At 37.7% G+C, this 20,555-nt stretch overlaps 1 protein-coding gene across 2 annotated transcripts in view; it reads right to left on the bottom strand.

Moving 5' to 3' along the window:
- Nucleotides 1-2,410: 2,410 nt before the first annotated feature.
- The window catches only part of USP25 (ubiquitin specific peptidase 25), an 89,629-nt gene continuing 71,484 nt past the window's right edge, over nt 2,411-20,555 (bottom strand). The window contains exons 19-26 of one of the 2 annotated variants that reach the window (XM_039556325.1): nt 17,962-18,075; nt 16,046-16,141; nt 12,565-12,743; nt 11,722-11,800; nt 10,081-10,160; nt 5,145-5,268; nt 4,263-4,458; nt 2,411-3,817 (exon numbers count right to left, since the gene is read on the bottom strand). In XM_039556325.1, coding sequence (XP_039412259.1) covers nt 3,645-3,817; nt 4,263-4,458; nt 5,145-5,268; nt 10,081-10,160; nt 11,722-11,800; nt 12,565-12,743; nt 16,046-16,141; nt 17,962-18,075 — 1,041 coding nt within the window. In that variant the 3' untranslated portion in view covers nt 2,411-3,644. The remainder of the gene's footprint in view (nt 3,818-4,262; nt 4,459-5,144; nt 5,269-10,080; nt 10,161-11,721; nt 11,801-12,564; nt 12,744-16,045; nt 16,142-17,961; nt 18,076-20,555) is intronic. The other variant, XM_039556335.1, reaches the window with a different exon arrangement.

Genomic DNA, 20,555 nt, shown 5'->3' with positions numbered 1-20,555 from the left:
CTTCAAAAGATCTTCAAGCACACAGTACGTAAAGAAACACTGGCTTAAAATAACATGAAAAATAGTTGTTTCACTTGAATCACTCACTCCCCTTTGGAATTCCATCTACTGCATTTTGCTAGAAGACCTCTTTAGATGAGAGCATTTTCGTATCTGTATTAATCTCCTCTCCAGAAACAAGAAATGGAAAGATGCAAACCACTTTCCTCTCACTGCCAAGACTGATACTCACTTTTTTGGCATTCTTCTAGATTCAAACCTAGAATATGTATTTTTTAAAAAAACGCGTTTATGTTGAAAAATGCTGCACAGATGAGTGACTCACGGCAGACTTGGTGTATTGTTCCATCAAAATTCTTTACCTTGTGCTTATATAAGGCCTCCCACAGATATTTGGACTCACTGGAGCTTGAAAGAAGGAAACGTGACAAATGAAGAATATGGGCAGCAACCATTGTCTCCCTTTATGAACCTTTACGTTTGTTGGACAGTATCCAGCTGTCTCTTGTGTGTTGGTGTCCAGGTCCTTTCTGGAGCTGCAATCTTCACAGGAGTAGCCTAAAAGTAACCTGAAAGATACTTAATACAGACATTACAAAATTTTGGTATGTTAATGCTTGAACACGAAGCATGTGCTTTTGGCTCTGCTCATACTTCAGGTTTTCTAGAGCAAAGCTGTTCCTGCAGTAAAGCACAGACTGTCCACAAAGCTGATTCAATAGCGAAGGTCAAGTTTTGGTGTCCGGTGTGATTCCAAACACCACCACATCTTAGAAGTACAAACTGACTCCTGCCATCCTCTCCACTTGTTCAGCTCAATTCTGCTGTTGCTCATAGCCTTCTGCTAGGCTGAGGCTAACAGACCTGCTATGGCAGCTTGAACTAGAAACAACAGCATTCTTGATACTACCAAAATATCACTTCAAGTACAGCAATAGAATTGGGAAGCTAAAATGAAGACACATGCTTGGGCAGGATAAAAAAAGGCAATTAACTAAAAAAGGACCACCTCAGGGTCTTTCTCAGTATGAAGCAACATCTGGAAAAAACACCATCTTTCACCTGATGGTGCAGGTGATTTTGTAAATGAATTTTGGTTAAGTTTCCTTAATCTTTTTGTGTTCTATTAACTGAAAAAAGAAACCCTGATAAGGACCTTCACAATACCAAAGAGACCATATCTCCTTACATAATTCAGTCCCAGAGTATCAGGTAGCCAAATGGACTGTGTGTTTTACTACCTTGCAGTTACTTGTAGATGTTTAGTGCTGGGCATTGTGAATCCAAACTATCAACTGCCTTACTGCAGTGAGAAAAGCAAGGCTTTTAAGACAAAATTAACGATTTTGCTGAAAGTTTAAACTCATATATTTAAAATATATAGAAATTGCAAAATACATATATATTTATTTCTGCTCTACTGCCTTCTCAATTCAACTCAATAGTTTCTTTGCAAGGGAATACACATTTATCTTCAGTACAATGAACTTCAATGGATTATTTTCATACTTTCAGAAACTGAAAACAAAAAAAACTGCAACAAAGAACAAACCTCATCCTTTCTTGCTTCAATTAAAATATCTTAGGTATTCTTCCCAAATGAAATAGTTTCTCTTTTTACCTTAGAAAGAGTGCCTTTCCCCATGTGTTTGTCATGAAAGATTAACCAGATGAGGGTAACTGGCTCTTTCAGGGTAAGAGGGGAGCTTTCCTTAAAAGCTTCCACAAACATGCAAACTCAAAACCTGTTAGCCATAACAAAACAAAGTTGCTCTTTCACAACTAACTCCTTTTACTATTATTGAAAAAGTGGGAAGCGATCTGTTCAAAACCTTGTTCAAAAATACAGCGCTAAGTAGGCATATTCTTGAGTTTCAAATCAAAGTGGAACAGGGGCAAAATGTGAAAGCTTTTAAAATGTATTCTCTCCCATTTCATGGTAAGCATACCTTTTTTTTCTTAAGAGGGATATTTCACACATCAACAGTCTCAGACCTAAAATAAGGCTCCTGTGCAGTATTTCACTTGTAAAAGGTCAATATCAATATTCTTTTTTAAAAAAAGAATTTGATAAAATAAATGGGTAGTTTGAAAAAGCATGAAGCACTGCAATACTGAAGAGAGGAGTGGAGAACAGCCCTGAACAGATTCTGAATTGAAGGCCACATTCTACTCCCAGTACACTGTGATCCAGTGTCTCTCCAGAGTGAAAAACTTCTCAGACTGATACATGCCGAGATTGAACTCTGCTGCTTCTTGCATATGAGATGCCCACATTTCTGCCCACTGCATTTCTAGGTGGTCTGAACTTCATCACTCCTACCCCTCCCTCTGTGGCCTTTATTAACAGATATTCACACCACTTGAAAGCCTGTAAGGAAAAGTTGTGTTGCTCCAATAAAAACACAAATAAATATTCACATATTTTACTGATCTAACACAAAACGTTTTCTAAAAAGAGAAGGAATCAAAATAGTGTCAGGTAACAGGATTACTTAGGGACGCATTAAATCTCTTTTTCCACAAAATAATTAAGTTTCTTCATTAAAACCAGACAGTGTTTCAGTTCTACAAAACAAGCCAAATAGATATGTTCTTTTACTTCCAAAAGAAATTTAATTAAGACAGATAAAAGATTTCTGAGATATTTTGTTGCAACAATAGCAACCCATTTCAAGTAAAGAATTAACGCTAAGATTTTATTTCTGGTCAATTACATGACTAAAATACCAATTAAAAATGGATTAATCCTTAAGCCTCATAAATTCCATTTTTTAAAACCTTTATTTTCTCTACCTAAATCAATTTTTAGAAGTTTTGCTCAGAGGGTGCAATATATTTATACTGAAAATACTTTTAATTTTTTTTACTTCCATTTTTTTCTAAGAATAGAAGGAAGGTGCCATTATTGTTTTGCTTCAGAAGCCAGTCCCTACTATTAGAAAAGATTTGGCATGGCCATTCACGTGCACACTAAAGTGCTCAGGTGCAGTATCATACAGACCAGTGAAGAATATACAAAACACCATTGTGTATAATACTGTGACAGTTTTTCAATATATTCACATACAGTAACCTCCAACTACCTGAAAGGAAACTGGCCATAAATCCTGAAGAACCTTGTCTATAAAATTGAGTAACCCATCAATATACCATATCTCTTCTAAAAATACCCGTATTTTACAATAATATACAAGGTATCTGCTTGCAAACACAGAAGTAGCCATAAATAAAACTTTATTCTTTCTTTTCATTTACAAGCTACCAAGTACCATGTATTTACACAGCACTGGACACTTAAAGTAGTTGCAGTCACAAAATGATCCAGACAGCTGTTGATAAAGTAAAGGATCTTAAGATAAAAGCAAAGTAATACTGTAACAGATAAATGGCAAAAAAGCAGTTTTGCCATAATGATCAGACTTGCATGTTGCATCAATTCTGGTTGAAACGACTGAGCGCCATGCGATTCTCAGCTTTAATTGTTTGCAGTCTGGCTAAAGTTTGTACAGTCATTTCTCTTTTGCAGTTATTAAAATAAAAAAGTTAAAAACTATAGCAGCAACAAGCAAACCCTGTGACAGGAAGGCAAGGTTTAAGAACTAAAAAAGTTTATACAATGTGCTTAGGAAGGTCTGCAGAATTTATCTTCCATCGGCTGGAGTTCGACTGAGTGACAACATGATTCGGGCGTATCTTTCACACAGTTCATGTGTGGAGTAGGAGGGTAACTTTGGCGGGTCATTGAAACCTTTGATCTCTGTAGAACAATCTAGCAGTTTTGGCAGGAAATCTGTTAGTTTTTCTTGCAAGTTGGCTGCAAATCAAACCAGAAAAACAAACATAAGCATTTATGTCTGCATGTGGAATTGTCCTTTTTCTGCCCAATGCTGACTTTTTTTTTTATTAGTGGGTGGAAGAGGAGGAGTTTCACTTGGAATAATTCAGATTCTCTAGACCTACCAGCAATAACTAGGACATATCAATTCCTAGTAACATATTGATATAAATATCCCTTTGGATGGTCTAACAACACAAATGCTTTTCCATTCAAAAAGCATGTCTCTTTTACAGCCTGATACCCCAGTGCAAGACATGGAAAAACTTTTTATTTAAATGTGTACAGGATTATTCAAAAGTCAGGGTAGCTCAAAAAGCATTACCACAGTACCAAAGATACAGGTTTAATTCCAGACGTTGACAACATCATACTTATAAAAGAGGTGCACAAGGGCATTTTGCCTTAAGAATAAATGACTTACGTTCCATTTCTTGTCCAAGATAGGAACACCAACGGTTTCTCATATCTTCCACAGCAACAATATCTTTCTCTTCCATTTCATCCACCAGTAGTAATGGCAAACACGGGACAATAAGCTCGTTCATAATGATCAGGCCATTATTTACCTCCTGATCATCTCCCGACTCAAACAGTGCTGCAGCATGTTCATTTAGTTTCTTCAGAAACCACCACAAAAAAAGGAAAGCCTTTAAGTACACAGCATTTCACATTCTACCATGCATTGTTATCAGTTTATTTTAAAGCACAGTCTTCCTACAGAATTACGTGGCAATTTGTATTAACCACAGCTGTTTCAACATTTACAGCATGATGCATATGCTCTACTAATGCACTTGAACTTGTGCTGTTCCTCAAGCCACTTCATTTCATACCTGCCAACTCCAATTTTGCAGCTGTTTTGTTAAGACTGAGATTCCATCACCTGCTTTCACTTTTTCACTATTGTTAAAAGTGACATAACAAGGAAAAAATCCCTTGTTTCAGGCACAACATCATTACTGATGCCTTTCCCAATATTTGTCTGCCCATCAAACCACGGCAGCAGGGTGAGTCTGCTCAGCAACACTGTCAGCCACTGCTCTTACCTAGCCCAGACATGATGGCAGTGAGCACACTATTTATAATCATAAAGAAAATGATTGGCTATTAAAAAAAGAAAGAGCGGGGAATAATGTTTTCTTTTTTACTTTTGCTTTTTTTTACAAGCCTCAGTATTAAACTGCTAATGGAGGGAGGTTTGGGGTTTGTTGTACGTGATGGCAACACTCTTTTACTAATTAATTTTATTAAAGCTACGCAGCAAACTTAACTTTTTGAGACATATACTTCCCCCTTCACTTACTAGCAAACACTCTCGTCTGTAGTGAGATATCAGCTCTTCATCGTGCCCTCTGTACGGGCCTTTGGACAAGAGTTCTTTGTTATTCTGGTAAGCATAGATAAGATAGAGCAAGGCTTCCATGTAGCTGAAGTGAAGAAACAAAAGTATTAGATGCAACATCCACGTACCACCTGCATCAAGGTAACAACTGTGTTCCTCAAAGAACAGGTAATTCCACTTGCTGGACAGCAAGTCCACCCCTCCCCACCAATCTCTTCATAATGTTTTTTTAAACCATACAGTTTTGTCTTTTACAGAGATTAGAACAAATTACTTTATTATTAGGTTAGATCATTGCACCTGAACTCTGATCCAAAGCTCACTGAAACCAATGAGTATCATTTCACTCACTTCAAAACTAGCTTTAGATTGGCCTTGAGCATCCATGAAAACTTAGTTTTTCCTGAGTGCATTTGTCACATTGGGTTTGAGCTTCTGTTGCCATAATTATCTTGATACCGTTCTACACCTCAGCAAGTAAGACTTAAAGCGGTCACCTTATTTCTAAAACAAAAACTGTGAATTTTTAAGCTTCATTAACTCTAAGTTCTTCCAAGTTGCTTGAAATCTCATGTGATGGAAGAAGCCATCACAGCATTTCAAAAGCAGAAGTGCTGTTAGACTGTTGATATGTCTGTCTTTAGTCCGAATGCAGTAGATAAATGCAAGGCTAATTGGTAGAAAAGGAATAAGAGGGGACCCAAGAACCTATCAGTTAATCATTGACAGAGATCCTTTCACGCACAGATGAACAGTCTCCCCTCGTACTGCTGCACACCATCCCCTGCAAACACCTGAAATGGTCAATTCTTTGATTTACAGAGACCCAGTTATGACAGACAAACACTGAAAGCAGTTCAGGCAGCTACCCTAAAAACAGGCAGTTTGATATCTCATTTTTATTCAAATAAAAAAAAAAATATAGGAAGAGAAATTTCCTAAGGGAGTGGTTAAAGGAACATGATATTGTGCATGCACTCACACCTGATGAGAGTATGAGCTCATGGGTCAAGTTGAAACTACCAAAACCAAATTACCAAGCTACTGAAAAAGGCTAAAAATTATGTACGCACACAGAGCGTACCTCAATACATGTCAAGAGTTTTCCAAAGTAAAAAACTCAAGACTTGAGGTAATACCTCCCAATGAGACAATATAAAAATAAGGGAAAATTGAAATCTCAATGGTTCCTTAAAGCTTAATCCTCTAATACCCCTGTTTAGAAGAACAAGATGAATCCCAACATTACAATTTCAGAATCTACTGGAAGCTATGTTTTCCACCATGAGATCTGCTCATAGTTCCTGCAATCAGAAATATTTATTGCTTAAGTAGTAGAAGTAGAGTTACAGTTCACCAACATTTTGTCCTAAAAATAAAAAACGATGCTTTCATTTAAAAAGTAGTCCTATTACCGTCTCCTCAAGTCCATTTTTCCTACCCATGAAAGTTCTTCATACCACTGGTCACCAATGAAACTGATCAAACAGCTGAAAATTTAATGTAGGAGGAGGAAAGGGGAAGAAAAGATGATTACAAGAACTGAAACTGCTGGTTATAAAGCCAGAGAAGGAGGACCTTTTCTTCCATTCTTAGTTCAGTTATTTGTGAAACTGCAGGATGAAGCTAGTGTCAACAGCTCTGTTGATGCAAATTAAAACTCAGTGGTGGCAGTGGCCTTATTTCCAGTCGCTCTCTTCTTGCTTCTCCCCTCACTTGTGCGTGACCCTTTCCTGAAACAACTGTGGTGCCATGTAACAGCAAGGTAAATTATTTTAGATTATCATGATTGTACATCCAAGCTCAGACTCCTTATATATCTTGGGTCTGAGGAATGGGACTACAGCGTAAATTAGCAAACAGATCCATAGAATCATAGGGTGGCCTGGGTTGGAAAGGGACCTCGAGGGTCATTTATTTCCAACCCCTGTGCCATGGACAGGGACACCTTCCACTACACCAGGTTGCTCAGAGCCCCATCCAACCTGGCTGTGAACACTTCCAGGGATGGAGCCTCCACTGCTTCTCTGGGCAACCTGTGCCAGGGCCTCACTACCCTCACTGTAAAGAATTTCTTCCTGATAACTAACCCAAACCTCCTCTCTGCCAGTTTGAAGCCATTCCCTCTTGCCCTGTCACTCCATGTTCTTGTAAAAAGTTTCTCTCCATCTTTCTTGTAGGCTCCTTTCAGATACTCAGTCAAAGGTTGCTTTCAAGTTCCCACGCAACCTTCTCTTCCTTCAGTCTGAACAGCCCCAACCTTCTCATCCTGTCTTAATCAGGCAGGTGCTCCATCCCTCTGATCACCTTGGTGCCGCCTCTGGGCTGGCTCCAACAGGTCCCTGTCCTTCCTGTGCTGGGACCCCAGAGCTGGATGCAGCACTGCAGGTGGGGTCTCAGCAGAGCGGGGCAGAGGGGCAGAATCCCCTCCCTGCCCTGCTGCCCACGGGGCTTTGGATGCAGCCCAGAACATGGCTGGCTTTCTGCCTTCTCACACCAGAACTGCACATAAGCTCAAGCCTGTGCAGCCTAAGCCTAAGATCACTGAAGCTGCTCACAAAATTCTGGAGCTCACTGGGTCAAGGCTTTGGAAAAAAGCAGAAAGCACAGAATGGAAAAATTTTAGCAATGCTTTGAAAAAGGCATTTTAGTGAAAACTGAAAAGCTGTATTGGCTTTCCAGGAATCTTAAAAGGCAACTGGTAAAACCTACAGTTTGTTCACTTTTAAGTTGCTGCCAGAAGAGTGACCTGCAAGCAAAACTCCTACCAAGGCTCATTATCTGGCTAGGTTCATCTCAGCCAGACTACATCTCACTCCAAACTACAGTCAGAGGAGATCTGCCTGAAAGACCCCTTAATCCTTCACCTGCAGTGAAAAGTGGCCCTTGTCACCCACCATCAGGGATCACGAATGACCACTGTAAGTAGGCATGAAAAAGATACACCAAACTACTTTAATGTTGATTTTTGTGTTTGTTCAACACAATACAATTAAAGAAATCAGAGACTACTTGAATGAAGGTCGACTTTTAGCTCCATCAAGACATTGAGCACTGCTAGGTTACCACTTAGTGTTATTGAAGCTAAAGAAAGTTGGTCGAGACATGGGTTTGCAGGGGAAAAAAGCCTCAAAACAGTCCTACTAATGAAAATCACATTTCTACTATGAAAGTCTATCCTTTCATAAATATTTTTAAAGTTACGTTTTTATGATTTCAGTGTTAAAGGAACTGACAGGGATCAGCAATTTAGTCTCATTTCCAGCATAAGGATGGTACCATTGCCCTCTCGTGTGCAAGGCAGGAACCTCAGTAAATCTCTGAGTCCTTTGGGAACCTGAAGCTGAAACACAGGAAAGCATTTGCCCAAGATGCCTTTGGAGTGGGTCACTGGATACCCAGATCCTCACTCATCCACTAACTATACTTCAGCCCTACCATCTTTGTATCAAGCACTTCTTGAAACACTTCTGAAATTGTACTTTTTATTTCTGACCTATATTAGAGTGTAAGATTGGTGATCATAAGCTTGTTTTCTAAATTATGAGAATGTTTTGTAATGAACACCTCACCCTAATTCTGCAAGTTATTGTAAATAATGGAGAACTTTTTTAGGCACATAGCAGAAACCTGTGCTTCCCTCTCTCCTCTATGGCATAATCAGAATATGTTATGGCAAGAAGAAATTTACTGAAAACATTGGTATTTTACAATTGAAGGTGCCACTCTGGAGTTCCAGTGCCAAGGAACTTGAAGATGTTTCACACCTGCCTGCAAGCTTAGACTGCATGAAGCACAGGGGTTCCTATAAACCACACCAATGCCTGTGATATTTTTGCCTCTTTAAGGGATGAAGCAACACCAGAGTGTTTATTTTTCAAATAAGCCAGGCAATCTTCTGACTAGCCTTTGTACATGAACTGTTTAAGGCCAATAGTGTAGCATATTTCAATTTAGATTATTAATAAATGTACTGTTTATTACATGGTGGTAACTCCACGACAACCCAAGACTGGGCTCATTGTGTCAGCCAGTATAAAAACGTGTCTTGTCACAAAGGCAAGGCTGTGTCTTTTGCAATAAATTTTCCTGTATTGTTTGGGGCCTTTCTTTTTTGGGAGGATACAAGACAAGAAAGAGAAATATGAAGCAATTTACTACACAACAAAGAGACAAAAAATTAAATTTGATTCCCACTATAAATTTCCCTACCTATTGTTTTATACATGAAAAATCAGTGATTGACTACATTTATACTGTAATCACCATTATTGTTGCATGTGTAGATCAGAATAAATCTGAGCTGTTTTGAATTAAGTACATAAATGTCACCCATTTTATACAGCCACGATTTCTTACTTGGTTCAAAAAGAGAAGGGAATGAATCACCACGGAGTTAAGGACAATCAGCTACAATTATGACAGTTATACATGATAGTTTTTCTCAAATATGTTCTGTTTTCCTGACCTTTGGAGCCCATCATAGGAGGAGTTTTGGCTCAGACTCATGCAGAAGGTAAAACTGCTTGACAGCGGCTTGACTAATTGTGTCTGCTGATAAAAGCAGATAAATGTATGTGTACAGGTGCTGCCAGAGAAGGAGGGCTGAGGGATACCCAGAGCACTCAAGAGTAGAACAGAAGGAAGAACAGGGGTGCATGTGGAGGGTGCTCTGAAAAGAACACATGGCTTGATAATGGAAATTGGAAATGAGATTGGAAATGGAAATTATGAATAGGAAGATGCAAGACTGAAGACATCAGTAGACTGAACAAATGCTTAACTGAAATGAAGAATACATTAAACACTTCTAAATTTAAAAAATAGCTTTACTTATCAATATTACATTTTGCCTTTTCATCGTTCTACTGCATTTGTGTTCTGTACTACCACTTACCTCTTTTTTTGGAAAAACTCCAATCCTACCATGAGAAACATGGTTGTTTCCCTGAAATGTCTATAGTCTTGATGCCATCTCTGCATGTAAGAAAGGGTAAATAGAACTTCATCCACAGAAATGAAATATAATTAATTTTTTTAAACACACCCCCCCCCACTTAAATTTTGTGTCCAATAGTCATAGCAAGTGCATATTAAGATATTAAGCTCAATTTTCAATACAAGAATGACATAGAAAAAACCTCAACACTTTACATGGGATGTGCTAAAAAATCCCAAATGCAACTCAGATGAGATGTTGGCACTGGAGCAGAACATTTATCTTACTGCATCACCATTTATACAAAGTGACTCCTGGTTCACTTTACCGGTAAATGCTCCAGGTGAGAAAGGCACTTTCTCTACAGAGGGTTAATTGCTGACTTGCAATTGTGCATTAAAGATAAAATAGGGGACATCACCCCGTAAGACACAGCCACTTGCAGATTCAACAGAAAGACCTTGAGAAAGCATCCATAAAATGCCAACTCACTATACCAGACTGACACAACCTATGGAGAAATCCCCAACTACCTATTGCAGGAGCTATAAAAGGGGCACTTTTCTGCAGAAGAACAGAAGATAGCTCTAAGAGTGGGGAGTGGGGGTAAGTCCAAAATTGTTTGCTCTCTTTGTGCAGCATCATTTAGAAAACGGTAAAATGTTCAGCCCTGCACAGCCAAGAAAATGCAACCAGAATGCCACTCTGAGGGTCCTTCCCTATCAGGGACTAGGGAGGCACACTAATGTAGCAGCATCTACTGTAGGTCCTAAACCAGGTAATGAGAAATGGCAATTAGAATATTTGTCACTGGACTTGTGAGGGAAAGATTACTGCCATTATCCTTCTGATCAAGTTGTTTGGACCTAACAGCACAACAAGGAGGTATAGGTGGTGCACTGGGACCTGCCCAGGACATAAATATCCACTGTTAGGAGGTCTTAATGACCAGAATTACTCAGACTTGAAACTGATACTGGAAAACCAGCTACAGGCTTAGTTTTAGATGTGAGATGATTATTTTAGCAATTATTAGTCACGATTATTTAATGTCCAAGATTCATTCGCACTTTCCCTCCAAGTTTTTCTAAACACAGGAGGAAAAATTAAATGCATAAGCTGGTTATGCATGGTCTCGGCAAAGAAAAGAATCTGCTGCTCCTAAGAAAATGGGAATGGCTGCAGAGACAGCTGGAGGAAAAGCACAAACGGGACTGTGCCTGCTACGCAGCTCTCAAGAGGAGCAAGGCTGGGCACAGCCCACTCTCCTCCTTCCCTGCCAGCTGTGTCTGCATAGAGAAAGCCATGTGGCTCATGTGGTGATAAATTACAAAATGGTCTTAGTGACGTCAAGACTCGTTAACAAAGTAAGGACAGACTCCAACCTGACACTAATTTATGGTTCAAACACTGGAACTACAGATGTGGAAAAAACAGCTTTAGCTCAAGAGCAGCCTTTGGACAAATAAGGGGTGTTTAAATAAATAGCCAGTTTTAACTTCTTGGTCTGAGACAAGAAGAAATTTGTGTAGACAAAATTCAGCTTTACCGATAACTCTTTCACATTACAACTGAATTTAAAGCATAAGAAATACTGACCTCATATTCCTCCATGTTTACTTCATCTGGCTTTATCATTTCAAGTTTGGCTTGAGCAACTTTCATGATGTTACGGCACCTAACAAAAAGCAATAAAAAAATCACGAAATATTACTGGAAATTCACAGAGGGTATTATCCTTACAAAGACAGGAGCCTCAAACAGTATGAGCTACAGCCTTATGCAAACGAGTATGAAAATGCTGTGGAAAATGTACATTTTATTATGCATGGTATAATCAGCAGGAGAAAGCATACTTCTGAAGTATGTGTGATGGAGGCCTGTGCTATTTAAAGGATTACTTCTTTTATTTTGCTAAATTGCCACATTGCTCAGTCCTTCTTTTAATTTTAAATTTCAGATAGCTTGAAACTCCCTGACACTTACTTTGCAGAAGTTTAGAAGATTATTCCCTACACAGAAATCAGACTAATGTTTTCTAACTTTTAATTTACCTATTTATGTAAGTAAGTAGATGGAATTTCGAGTGGAAGAGAGACATTGTCTTGCTCTTAAGTCAGTCACTCACCCAGCTGGAAAGGCTCTGCTGTCTACTGCTGCCTTTCAGGGCAGTGAGGAAACACACAGTGAAAGAAGGTACAGAAGTCTATGTGCAAAATTATGAACACTGAGCATTTCCACTTATTTTAGATGAGTATAAATGCAACTTCTTGATTACTCTTTTAACAGGGATTTTTATAAAGATGATTTGTTTTACAAAGTGAACTTGCAAGCTATTAACTAGGAGATAAAGCTAAACACACCAGCCAAATATGAAGGGGTGTTTCCACACATCAGAGAACATTCATGAACACAGGAAATGAGATGTGCAGATCTTATTACCTTTCATCAAAGCTGAGATTGTGATCTCCAAACTGCTCCAGTAATGTTCTCTCAATTATCTTCTTTGGTGCCTGGTTTTGGATGAAGTAAACAATTGCATGACGCAAACGATAATCACATTCAGGTGGTGGATCTTCTTGGGCTAATTTTAGCAGACGTGTGTATTCCAATTTAATTGCCTACATAATTTTAAAAAATAGACATTATTCCTTCTGGCTTCTAACTCAAACATCACAGACACAAGATAATTTACATCCCATCACATTTTGCCTACAAAATTTTTTAACAGTTCCACAGACCACCCTTCTAAGAAGTCTGAACTATTAAACTTTTTAAAAAAGCAAACAAACAGAAAACAAACAGATAAACTGTCAAGTTGGTCCTTTCTCTCCCCTGTCAAGCCTGACAAAATCCCAAGTAAACCCTCCCTTCAAAAGTAGTTTCTGTCCTGTGCTATGTCTCCCTGAAAGGAGATTTATCCAGTCCTCAGATTTTCTTTAAGCTCAAGACAAGTATAAGATTTCAGATGCTTGACCTAAAGAAATTTTCTGAAGTCTCATAAGGTAAAAAAAGTACCTCTAATACATGGTTAAATGCAAAGACATGAATAAAAAATATCCTAGACAAATTTTAGTGAATATGTATGATTTGGAAAATAATAAGTGGGAATGAAATATGTCTTTCAATGAAAAACAAATGATAGGATTTCTAAAGAAAATAGTAATTCAATATGAACAGTACTGCCCTATAGGGCAGGATGCAGCCCTCACTGAATATTTTAGATAAACTTTAGAGGTCATCAGAAGCATTTACTTTTCCAGCTTTGCCAGCACATTAGGTTTTAATGAACATCTTTTGATATGTTCATTATATTTTTTTCACTGAAACTATACAGCATAAACAACAGCAACAAGAAAAATAATTAGAAAAATGGTGACAAATGTTAACATACATTCCAGGTTATCAGATGGTTTGCTAACACATTAGCGAATTTTCAGTACAATACAATGTATGCACAAAATAAAACACCAAAGCAGTTAGGAAAAAAACAAAACAACCTGTTCAGTATTTCAGATGCCTTTATGCTGTAATACCGGGCGTTTAACTATCAGAAATTTAGGCTCCCATCCTCTGCTAATAACACATTTTGTTTCAGGACTAAGCATGCAGGATAATAATCATACAGGTTTAAACATAGAGCATGTGGAGACCTTTACAACTTAGGAGAATGGAATATTCTGCATCAATATCTTTAAATACTCATGATATGCATTACCATTAAAAAGAATGTTTAGGACAACATCATAAATGCCAAAAGCCACCAAGTTTCTATTCTCTTACATCTTAAGTTCTACCATTAGAAAGTCCACATTGCTAACAATGAAACCCTGTTTATTGAGGAAACAAAAATAAACTGCTATTAGGCATTTAATTTTTCATATAATTACTTAGGAGGAGGAAAAATACAACACAAACCCTGTATTTTTGTATTAATTTTTAAAATACTGTGATATTCTACAGATTCAGAAATCTTATGCAAAATGAAGTAAGAACACTATTTCTCTACACAGAACACAGGAAAAAGGGACAGCAGAGAAAAGTATTATATGCCTTCATTTTCTCACTCAGGGTATTATATAAAGATCTTAATGGAAACATTCTGCAAGGAGTTGTCTATAAAGGTTAAAGAACAATGATTTGAAGAGACCACTGACCAAGAAATATCTGAATGTTAGTCATGTCTTAAACCTGAGATCTAGAGGGGGAGTGAAACCTTGGCAATGCAACAATGACCCACACAAAGGGGTTTCACCTGAGTTAAATTAAAATGAAGATATAGAAACTCCCACCCCAGTTTTCTGAAAACACTAATTTAATTTTAAAAAAACCACATGAAGGAACACAGTAACAGTATTAAATGATATCACAGAAGCTTTTACAGTAAGTTATGGGAAAACATGAGATTTAATCCGATGCATCCCAAAACAAAAATTTTGCTCCTAAAAAGGACCACTTCATCTGTATCCGTTCATACAAATGTATTCCTTCAAAACGAACCATGTTTCACCTCTTCTAAGTATTGCAAACACACTTCAGTAGAAAATGAGTAAGGAATGTTTTCTACTTTATGTCAAAACATTTTCTCACTCAAAGACATTCTGCCCCCATAAAGCCTAAATGTTTAAGCATTCGAAATTAAAGAGTGAAAATAATTTCAACTGAGCATTGTTTTGATAACTCTGATGCATTAATTTTATTTTGAAGTAATTTTCTGTTTTAAAGCTATCAAAACACCCTTCATATTAAAAAATATAATTAGATATAATTGAACTTTCTCATAAGGAGTGACTTGATCAAATGAGGATTTTTTTCAACTTAAAAAATAATTGTCATATTTTCATTAATAAATTTGAAAAAAAGAGCAACCAGGACTGAATCCCAAACAAACCCCATTTCACTCAACAGAGGCTGTGGCAGGTGCCTCTCCCCTCCCTGAGATCAGGCACAGTTAAGAGAGACAACCCTGCAAACATGTCATGGTTATAATCCTTCTGTAAGTATCCACTTCAAACACCCACACAAACAGACAAACCAACCAACCCATCAGGTTTCAATTTCCTTGCCAAGGGGTTGCAAACTTTTTGTTGGTGATGGTAGGGTTTTTTGTTTGTTAGCCTGTTGTTTGTTTGGGGGTTTTGTGGCTTTTACAATTTCTTCCAGTGGAAGTACGCCATAACAATTAAGAAGAAAACAGACCACTACTCAATGAAAAGCAAGAAACTTCTTTCCCCTCTCCAAATCACGTTTGAGAGGATTTTTCATTTTATACCATGTCAAAGCAATTCCCTTTCTAATATCCTGGAAATTCAAGAGGTCACGAGCTAAAAGTGCTCAGAAGTTTGTGTATTTAAGAAAATGAACATATTCTTAAGTCTGGTATCACAGTGAAGACTAATCACCGCAAAAAGCCTAACATCTAATTCCCAGTAATAAAAAACTGCCTAAATAAATATTATTGACACCCATGCAGTTACACAAAAGCAAGCAATTTATTAAAAATATTTTAAGAAGTACAAACCAAGAACATATCGTTGAAATAAACAACAAATGACTAAACACTAAAGTCCTGGGCAAAAAAAAAAACGTGATGTCCCACAGTCTAGCAAAGGCATGGGTTTTATTACTAACAGGAGAAAAAACCCACGGATTTTTACTGATTACACATCTAGGTTTCGTGTTACGAGTATGTTACTCGCTACTATTATTAAAAAGCTAAGATGCAGAAAGGTATACGAGCTACTGATATCAACGAGGGCAAATATCTGTATATTTTTCAAGGGAGAAATATCTGAGTGAAGGACTGATATAAAGAAGTATGTATAAATTCTGGAAAAGACTTTATATACAGAAAGGGGTTGAGAGAGTAGCATATCTAACAGGAAAAGTCAAGAGGAGAAAAAGTTGAAAATGTTAGTTATACCTTAAAGAACCCTGCTTCTGGCCCACACCTGTCATAAACATTCCTGGCTTTACCTATAGCCATGATAATACCTTGCATGTTCGGGGTCAGCATGACCTGCCACAAGGGATTGAAGGTAAAAGTTTTGAATAATTAATATTTTAATGATTAAATTCAATATGCTTTTAGTCTCATGCAAGATGAAAAAGCAACTTAATGCATGCATACGTCAAAATGGCACATTTCAATACAGACCTGGTGAGCATATTCTGCAAATCAAATCATGGCATGTGTATATGTAGTTTTAGTGTAACAACATTAAAGGAATCTTACAAAAAATAAGATTAAAAAAAAGAAGTAAGAAAACTGTGTCAAAAAAGTTACATGGACCAAACTTCCCAGGAAAGAAACACGCACAGTTCAGCATTAGTACCAAGCAGAAACTGCACACTGAATGAGTGCTACCCATGGCCATCTAACGATTTAAAAAAAAAAAATTTAACTAGAAAAATCACCCAGTCACACTTCAGATATACTGCACTAAACCCATGGTAAACTATAAAACCTGTATTTTATGCATATTTCAAGGTCAAAATAAGAGACTCACTGCTGCAAATGCAATCAATCCCTGAAGCATCTGCAGAAAATTCCTTAAACAGCAAACCCAAAACAATTAACAAACACCAAGCCAAACACAAGCCATCTCTCACTGCTATTCACATCAGTTACACACAGTTTGATACATCCAAGCTATTCAGAAAAGCCTTTCTCCTTTTTTATCTGTAAGCAAAGAAAAACACTCCCTCTCTCCCTGCCCAAGGTACTGCTGGCACAGCAACAAAAGATGAAAGATCTTAAACTCCCTGCAAGTCTCCCACACATAACATTTTAAAAAAGTGAATACACTTACAAAATGAACAGGGAAATAGGCAAGAAAGTTATCCTCTAGGAAGACAATGTCATGGGGACAAAAGTAAAAAGAAATAAACTAACAAGCAAGTCATTATATGAGCTTAAATCCTCATTTCTTTCAAGCTGGAGACTACACATCTGTGAGAAGCTAAACTCAGTGTGATGATGTCAATTAAACCATTTTATTCCCCACCCCATACTCCCAGTTCTAACTGATCACACTTCCAGGGCAGAATGACCTGAAATATCCATTTCCCTAGGGAAGCTAATGCCCTCCAAGAACCCACATTCAGACCCCTGAGAATATGGCTGCACCAACCCTGTTCCCAACCACAACAAACACGGAGTAAGCAGTGACAAGGGAGGGCAGTTTGATGACCTGCAGCGTTGCTTTCTACTGCTGAAACTGGGCAGCAAAAAATAATGCCTCTAAGAGTAACAACGAGCCTCTCAATTATTCCTCAAGTTGTACCAGGTACATGTCTCACCCTGAGTCTGAATTTTTTTTTTTTTTTATAAGATTTGCAAGAGTAAGTTCTACCAGCCATAGCACTTTCAGGTTACTTTCATGGCTAATTTAATCCCCAAAGCCTGAAAAGCTTAACCTTGGCAAATAAGAGATCAGACTTGAACATTAGCTTTACTAGACTGACAAGAAAGCACAAACATTAAGAACATCCCTCAGAGTCCTGTCACTTTTTAAATAATGCAGCAGTGTGCAGTCTATCATCAGCATTTTGAAGGCTACCTGGCCTAATATAAACATTCAACCTCCACAGCTGAAGAGACAAATACACCTTCAGTGTAAATGGTACCATGCAAAGCGTGCCAAATTAGAGTTTGTAGTGCTTTCCTTTCATATTTCATGACAAACTATGACATTGGTAAAGATTACAAATCGCTAAGCATTTAGTTTTGCAGAAGTCTGTTAGGTGTCACAGTGTGCAAACATGCCAAAAATTCTTATCAGGCAGCACAAGAAAGCACCGAGGAGGAGCGGTGCACACAACTGCAATCAGAGGTACCTCATCGTCATAACCCCCCTCCTCTGACTCAATGACAAAAGTCCCTACATCAGGGATCGCCACCTCTACCACTCGCTGGGTAGGAGCTGCTTGAGCTGGGGCATTAGCAGAGCTCTGCAGAAGAAAACCATTATCAGTATGTGTCTGGGGAAAAAAAGGACAATCATCATCATCATCATCAAAGACAGTAAAATTATGGAGAGATGCAAACTAACAGGCTGATCTAGTACAATGATGTGCACTGCTGAAATTCTGAAAAAATTCAGAAACTGTATCTATTTAGAGAATACAAGTGATATTTATAATTTTTTAAGCAATACATTTTAAAATTAAGCCATAATTACTAAAATTATTTCATTTGTTCTTTATTCACTAATGCTATCTTTACAGGTTAGTATACCAGTATTGAAACTCTAATATCCATTACAAATTTAAGGCGCTTGGTAAAGGATGAGTCTGTGAACCACCATTTTTTGTACATTTCACCCCAAAATTACTAAGTATATCATAAAATAACAGAAAAGTTTAGGAAGGGGCCTCAAAGATCATCTAGTCCTAAAGATGCCACCCACTAGATCAGGCTGCTCCAGGCCCCATCCAGTCTGGCCTTGAAGAGGGCCAGGTCAGATACTTCTTATCTGAAATACCTGATGAAGTCACACTAAAGGATAGAAACAAGCTAAAAGCTAACATTCCCTGATGCTCTGAGAGGAAAAAAAAAAAAAAAAACCCAAAAAAAGCTTCTAACAATCAAGATATTTTAAAGAATATTTAAAGGAGCATTACATTCAACTGGTTTGGTTTTTAGGAGAGCAATTAAACAGAAAACCAGGAGAAGATTATCCTAGTCACTAAAATTCTTGCTACGTTAAAGTAAGTTTTAAACAATGGAGACAAATCTTGGCTCCTATGGTCTATCACAGAATAATAGGCAGTTTACAACATTTGCAGAACTTAAACCTTGGCTCTAATCCAAGCAATCACAAAATGCCATGCTACTTGTTCTGCAATTATAACAACAGTCTCACTTTTTAACAAAGATTCCAAAAACATACTCAGTATCTATTTACACCCAACACTGTACAAATACAAAGGAAGACTGTGCAATCAGAGGGCAGAAAAAAAAAAGGACAAAAGGCAGAAAATGGACAAAATGAAAATGTGGTGAATAACCTACAATCCTGTTACATGCGCTGATGTTGGCTTTCCTTTTAAAAATGGACAAACAAAAAGTGAATGAATGGAATATATGCCTGCATGTCTGAATGCATATGGAAGTAGAATAATTAGAAAGCATGCTGATATAGTGAGAAGGAAGAACAGTTCTGCCTAAATGAAATTTGGGGATACAGAGAGCAGCTTTTAAACATTAACAGAGTACCTTCACATTAACTAGAAATTTACTTTACATTTTAACAGCTGAAGTACATTTGTTTCTAAATTATGCTTGCATGATTTGTTTTTTTTCTTTTGTCTCATTAAACAGATCGCGGTGTTCCCCAACCACAGTCTTGTGAAGTCCTAAGGCTGACCAGAGTGTCAAGTGTCATTATCCTGAACTACAACGCTTGATCCATGGAAAAAAGTCCAAGATTCTCTCACATCCCACCGGGATGGTGCCCACAAACCCTGGAAAGAGGACAGCATTATGAAAGACATTTCATAATGTGTTTTGGCATCTTCATAGCCACCTCTTCAGCTGGAGTGACACGTATTAAACAGCCTCCCACTAAGCTTTTCTGAGAACTCAAAAAAGGCCAATATGCAGCAGCCTAAGCCTTTATGGCAGAGCATTTTTTCATCCAGGGTTAGATGAGTTTCCCTGTTCGCTTTGATTTCAGTTTAGCAGAGGAAGCATGCTTCCCTGCTTTCCTGACACTACAGGAGGGATGAAAAACACAGCAGGTCAACAGGGTGTCAACAAGCAGTCACATAATTTTCAAAGATTTTAAGATATCTGGGGCCAGACTGCTTCTGTTTAATGAGGGCTCACACCTGATCTTAGGAAGCATTCTGCAGAGATCTAAATTGTTTAGAGGTCTAGTGGTTTCTAGGGATGCCTAAGGAAGCCATACTGTACATTTATGGATATAGTTTCAAGACATGTGCGTATGTTGTTTTAATGGTCCTTGGTTTTGTGGCAAACACATTTGTCATTTATCTACATACTTATAGGGAAGGAAAAAAATATTTGCTGAAAAAAAAAAGTCAAATATGAGTTTCATTAATAACCCATAAAATAGGTGATGTCCCATTCCTCTTAGTACATTTTGTACAAGGTGAAAACGGAAACAACCAACAGTGATGATTAGAGACATTTTAAGTTGATATAGGCATCCTATGAAACACAAAAAACGATTTTCATCAAGTTGTGAATCTGCATTAAAGCTACAGAACACTGCTGAAAACCCCCTTATTTTTCAAATCTACATTAACTTTCACAGGTCTGTCAAAGGAACTCAATTATATTCTTATATTTCTCAGATAAAAACCTAAATGTCTAAAGCAGTACTTTTCAAGTCTTTTACATGGTCTGTCAATGTTTACTCCTCAAAAATACATGGGATCATCTAACATTTTTAAAAGATGGTGGG

Source organism: Corvus cornix, chromosome 1, assembly GCF_000738735.6.
Source record: "Corvus cornix cornix isolate S_Up_H32 chromosome 1, ASM73873v5, whole genome shotgun sequence".
NCBI lineage: Eukaryota > Metazoa > Chordata > Aves > Passeriformes > Corvidae > Corvus > Corvus cornix.
Note: the sequence above shows the minus strand (reverse complement) of the source record. Positions and strands in the feature narration are given on the sequence as shown.